Raw genomic sequence first — 6,580 nt, forward strand, 5'->3', positions numbered from 1 at the left:
CACCGGCCGGCTGCCTCTCCCCATGCACGGGTGCTCCTGACGGCTCCCTCTTCGCCGCCGCCGCCGCCTTCCGGGTTCCTCCTCCCAGCTGCCTCCGGTGTCCCTTTAATAGGGACCGGAACTGCCTTGAGGCTTCTTGCCTGGTCACACCTGTGGAGCGTGAGTGTGCCCGCCCGGGCAATTTGTGCCGTGGGGCGTAACCCGGATGGGTTATTTCCGGGTGGTGGGGTTCCAGGGACCCCCTGCTCCCTTCCTCCCCCACAGGGGGTTATAGGTTCAAAATGTGAAAAGAAGTTTGCTGGAGTGGGACACTGAGCAGAGCCCCCCAGGTTGCACCCACTGGTCATCAAAGGCATCCAAGGAGCCAGTGGATGCTGCCCACTTGTGCTCTGCTTAGAAATGTGCACGGACAAAGGACCCCGGAAGCTCCTGAGAGCCCATAGCCCTGAGCTGCTTGCCAGGGCAGCTTTTTATACTGCTGGGGCTGCAGATCCAGGAGGAACTGGGCAGGATTATTTTGCCCCAAGTGGCACAACTTGCCCCACACCAAAGTGCATGTCCGGGCACGTTCACTGAGGCAAAAATCCCCAGCTCAAATTTGTGCTGCTATTTGAACTGCTGCAAGCGTACATGCCTGCATGTGTGGATGCACCCAGAGAGCTCACAATGTAAATTCTCAGCTTTTGGAAGGAGAAGCCCTGGCTTGTACTGAGGTTGTTTCCACATCAAGTAGGAATAAGACAGGTCATCTCAATGGAGATGAAGAACTGATCATTATCTCCACTTGGATAATATATAGTTAATAATTCTAAATATTTAAGTGTTATTGACTTTTTGACACAGATTTTCTTTACTTTAGGACATGTAGTATTAAACTAGCTAACCTATTTCTTTTCTTCATCCCAAAATTAATACCCTTTTGTTATAATCAAATCTGGACTGAACATAGTTCTTGCTCCCAAATACAAAAGCAGTTCATAGCTAAAAAGCGACAAGAAAAAAAAACAAAAACAAATGGATTTGACACCTGATCTGGCTGGGGGAACCCCACTGAAATCCTTCTAGAACAACAAGGAAGATGCTGGTCAATAAAACAGACCTGGACTAAACAAATAAGTAGAGTGGGGTCACCCTTAACATAGACAATGACTTCACAGCCCATTACAATCTACATGATATTTGCTAATCTCTGTACTTCAGAGGTGATGATAACCCTCCTGAATGGCCTTGCTTCTCCACTTATCAGATTTCTGCTGCATCTCTCCTGTCCATTGCAGTGTAAGAGTAGGTCTTCATTCATCTCTATCTTCTGTTATTCATTTCAGTAAAATAAAGTTTTCCATCCTGCCTTTTATTATTAGCATTTAAAAAAAGTCAAAATGTAAGCCAGGAATAAATAATCTGATATTAGGACAATATTACAATGTAACTTACCGAATCATTTGAATGCATTTTTCTGTATTGAATAAGGCAACATAAACGTCTTTCAGGAACTATCGTAGGGTTTTTCCAAGTTATGTTTAGCAACTGCTTTATACCAGCAATTTTTTCAACTGAAATTATGTCAGGAGCCTCAAGTTTCTCTGAAATTAAGAAATAAAGCTTTCATGTTTTTTAAACAGGAAAAGAAGTTCTGCAACTTTGCATTAAATAAAAGTTTATAATAGATTATTTAGCATCTAAGACGGGGTGGGCAAAATGCGGCCCACCAGGCCATTCTATCCAGCCCACGGGGCCCCTAAAAAAATTTAGAAAATTAATATTTATCTGCCCCTGGCTGCCTATCATGCGGCCCTCCATGGCCTGCCAAAACTCAGTAAGTGGCCCTCCGCCCAAAATAATTGCCCGCCCCGATCTAGGAAGAATTACCCAATCATTCCAACATGGTTAGATCTAGCATGCAAATTCATGGAAGCATATATATTATTACACAGATACACAGTGCTCATACGAAAATTTATATATATGGGTATGGATGTATTTTACAAAAGGAGAGTAAATGGATTATAACCTAGCTAACTTACAGTAGACAAGATGACTCTCAAACAGATATACATGCATTTTCATTTGTAAATGCACTGAAAAAATATTCATTTGCTTTTTCTATTTGTAACATGGCCACCATATTCTTTTCTCAGAGACAAGGCCAGTAAAAAGAATAGTTACAACCTGAAGAAAGATGAGTCAAGTCCTAAGTACAGGCCTAAAGGAAAGCTTAGCCAGATGGTTCATGGAATCGTAGGTGTTTGAGAGAAAGAACTGACAGAATATTTAGGCATTAGGTAATCGAGTGCTATTGAGAATGGAGAACTGGGAGTGGAATAGGAACCTGTAAAAGTAATGGGTGAATGGAGTGGGCTTAGGGTGTGGTGGACGGTGCTGCAGCTGGGATGTACCTGCATCACGCAGGTGAGTCTGGGTATCAGCAAAACAGAATTTCAGTTGCAACTGCAAGTGATACTTATATTTACAAAATGACATGCTCCCTGTCCTATTGAGTTAAAGATCTAGTTAAAGGTAACAAACATATAGTTATTTAGATAATGATTGTTATTTAGATAACAACAAGGTAACTATCTAGTTAAAGATAACAAACATAGTAGAGGGGAAAATGGCATCCAGCAAGACAGAGTGAAGAGGAGATATGAAAAATTAGACAATGCCTGCTGTGGCATTCAGACATTTTGCATAGCAAAATCAAGGATGTAAAGATTTTGAGAAAAGATGGCATGTGTTCATTTACTGCCAGACTTGGAAATTTTATTAAAATTTATTAAAATCGAATCATGTGATTTAAATAAAAATTCCCACTGCTGGTCTCTGTGCCTCCTAGCTGCACTGTGCCATACAGGCACTCTTGGCTGCAGGCTCCGCCCAAACTGCAGGCTGTGCCATGCTGCACTGCCCCGACCCCTGGGGCAGGGGAAGCCAGAGAGAAGAGGAGCAATGTGAGGAGTGGTGGCAGGGTGGAAGCCTGACGGCTGCAATTTAATCCTTCACCAATTTTACCCTGAAGGCCTGAACTTCTGCCCAGAAAAGCAGCCTAATATGTGAAGAATTAGAAGAATCTGTCCATAGACTTCACCTGAAAGAATACTTCTACATCCAGTACAGAACTACCTCTAACAACCTTCCTACCACATAGATGAAATAAACAACATGAAAAATCTGACCAGACACCTCCCAGTAGCCAAAACCACACTTTGAACTACTATACTGACTTTTTCAAAAGGAAAGTTAACAATGAAATACTTAATAAAACCCAGGACAACCACAACGTTTTACCCTCAAAGAGAAAATGCATATGTTCCCTAAGATCCAACAATAAAACAGTAATCATACAAGTAGACAAAGGAGGAGCAACTGTCATCCTCAACTACCAAAATTACATCTATAATGGGACAACTCTCAGACACTAACTACTATAAAAAATTTGGGGAGGACCCCACACCACTGTTTGCTTTGGAACTGGAAAATATGATCAAATCTTTTCCTTACCAACTTCAGGAAAAGCTACCACCACTAATCCCCCATTTTATCCCAAGAATATTTTCTATGCTCTCAAAGATTCACAGGAAAAGTAACCCTGACACAGCCATCATATCCAACTGTGGTACTCCCACTGAAGAGCTATCAAGATTCATAGAAACCATCCTGAAATAATTTGTAACTCAAAGAACGAGTTTTCTACAAGACACAATAGGCTTCTTCAATACGATCTAGATTCTAGAACATCAACCACCTCCCTGAGTAGGCCATACTTGCAACTAGGATGTCACCAGTGTGTATACTAATATTCCACAACATGAAGACACAACTGCTTGCTTGAAATACCTACAAGAAAATGGATTACACTCAGATTTACAAATACAATTTATTGTAGAAATCATCCAGTTAATCCTCACCCACAACAACTTCACTTTCAACAACCAACATTTCTTCCAAACCATGGACAGAGCTATGGGCACAAGGATGGCATGTTGGGGAGCCAACCTCTTCAAAAACAACCAGGAAGAGGAGTTTCTAGAAAACTGCACCACCAACCCTGTACTATCACTGTGTTACACAGATGACATTCTCATAATCTTGAGTGAACACGTGGACTTGCTTATTGACTTCTACCACGTGTCTAACAGCAGCCATCTTTTGATCAAATTTCCTCTAGAATACTCCTACACTAACATCAACTTCCTAAATACAGAATCTTTAATGGCGCCCCATGAGCCACTATATACAAAAAACCCACTGACCACCACACTTATGACCATAAAACCATTATTCCAAACACACCAAAAAGCAATGATCTACAGTTAGGCCCTCGGATACTACCACATCTTCTCTGAGAATACTTGCAATATGCATCTCACCAAACTGAAGACTGCCTTTACCCAATAAGGACACTCAAAGATACAGTCTACTTCTCTACTGGAAAGAGCTACCCAAATACCCCACAACAACCTTCTAGAATACAAGAATAAAAACCCCTACTGACTGCACACCTTTGGTTGTCACCTACCATGAACGAATAAGAAGGATCCAAACAATTATAGCTTTTTCTTGAAAAAGACCAGGCCTTGAGAGAAATATTCCAATCCTTACAGCCCTGTAACTTTGCCCAACTCATCATCAGAAGCAAACTCCCCGCTGATCAACAGACACCTATTGGGACCCAGCCCTGCCTTAACAATAAACGCAAAACCTGTCAACTCATCTCTACTGCCACAACAATCAATAATCCCCAGAATAAAATCACTAGAATCCATGGATTATATACATGTCTGTTCCAGAATGTGCTATACTTCATCCAGGGTACCAAATACTTTCACAGAAACCAGGTAGGTGAAACCAGACAAAAATTACATACTAGAATCAATGATCACTGAAAAAAGATAAAGGACAGAAACAGTAGAACACAGGTAGAAGAACATTTTTCACAGAAAAACCACATTTTCCCTGACCTCAAAGCTCTCATGCTCAAGGTAAATTTGTAAAACACCATAAAAAAAATGAGCCTAGGAACAAAAATCCAGTAGCCTATCAGGCCCTAAGAACCAGGGACTTAATATAGACAATGACTTCACAACCCATTACAATCTACATGATATTTGCTAACCTCTGTATTTCACAGGTGATAACCATCCTGAATGGTCTTGCTCCTCCACTTATCAGATGTCTACTACATCTCTCCTGGCCATTGTCTGATAATTAATCATATTTCCTGCTTTTATTTACATATTTCATTTTACACAAGCCTTTGTCCCATCTGCTGTTTAGCTCTGTTGTCTGCTTCTCTTCCAGAGACCTGAGGAAAAGTTCCATGAGCCTGTCCCAATAATGCAGATAGTGTGTGCATAAATATATATTTGTTGTAATAAAAGTACTCCTGTTGACTGCAAAGTAGATGTTCTACTTGAGCATCCTAAATTTATGGGCTGTCCAAGAGTCCAAGACCTTTCTGATTTTTTGCAAGTTAAATAATTAGCAAGTGAGATGTGGATATAGTTATGAATAAGTTTTATTGTGCTTATGTAGAAATGTAAAGTTAGTAGGTGAATATTTAAAAAGATAAATCCCTAAATAGGCTTAATGGATTTTTTCCAGTTCCTTAGTTAACTGACAAGACCTTGTGTGGAATACCATATGCAGTTCTGATCACTCATATTCAAGACAGATGAATTCAAAGTGGAACAGATATTGAAAAGGTCTAATCAAGAAAGCAAATTCCTATTTTAAAAAGGGAGATTAGAAGAGTTTATCAGTCTTCTATTCAAAATAAATAAGTCTACCATCAATATGCTGTCCAAGCAATAGTCACAATTCCAAAATGTAAAACCCTTAAAAAATGTTATTTGGAAAACTCAAATCTGTGAACTCAATCCTGACCATATCCACTGACTAGTGAAAGGCATAATATTTTTATCACTTATTGTAATTACCTTCATACTTCATATTTTATTAGAGGCGTACTGATACATTGGTCCAATATTGGATTGGTACCGATATGAAGAAAATTGTCTATATCAGATGTCGGCCCGATGGGGCTGATAAATTGGATGATAAATGCCTATGCTGCGTGCAGCTGCAGCACAGCACAGAGCAGAGCCAGCACCATGGAGAGCAGCCTCCAGATGGTAAGTCAGAAGGGGAGGGGCAGGGAAGGGGCAAGGGGGGGGCAACGCCCCCCATGGTGAGAGAGGGAGCAGGGGCAGGCACTGCCCAGCAAGGGCGGGGGGGCACGCAGGACAGAGGCATGACTTGGGGGGTGGGAGCAGCTCCTGCCACTGCTTGCACCCTGGGGGGGGGCAAATGCCCCCAGATCTGCACAGCACAGGGAGGGCTGCAGCTGTGGGGTATAGCCAGAGCAGGCGCTGTGTGGATCTTCTTGCCAGGGGCTGGGCTTGGAGTGGGCTCTGGTGGCACTGGGAGGAGGCTGCACCCACCCCAAATTTCAGCGCAGCTCCGCTCCCAGCCCTGCGCCACTGCCCAGGGCAGCTGTGGCTGAATGCCCCACCTCCTCCTGAGTGCTGGGAAAAGTTGGTGTGGCAGCACAGGGCTGGAAGCAGAGCTGCAGCAAAATCTG

At 42.2% G+C, this 6,580-nt stretch overlaps 1 protein-coding gene across 1 annotated transcript in view; it reads right to left on the reverse strand.

Moving 5' to 3' along the window:
* IL31RA (interleukin 31 receptor A) overlaps nt 1-6,580 on the reverse strand; it is a 95,032-nt gene that overhangs the window by 66,080 nt on the left and 22,372 nt on the right. Inside the window, exon 5 of the mRNA XM_019517843.1 lies at nt 1,435-1,583. Coding sequence (XP_019373388.1) covers nt 1,435-1,583 — 149 coding nt within the window. The remainder of the gene's footprint in view (nt 1-1,434; nt 1,584-6,580) is intronic.

The sequence above is a fragment of the Gavialis gangeticus genome, unplaced genomic scaffold (assembly GCF_001723915.1).
Source record: "Gavialis gangeticus isolate Ggan-Ray unplaced genomic scaffold, GavGan_comp1, whole genome shotgun sequence".
NCBI classification, from domain to species: domain Eukaryota; kingdom Metazoa; phylum Chordata; order Crocodylia; family Gavialidae; genus Gavialis; species Gavialis gangeticus.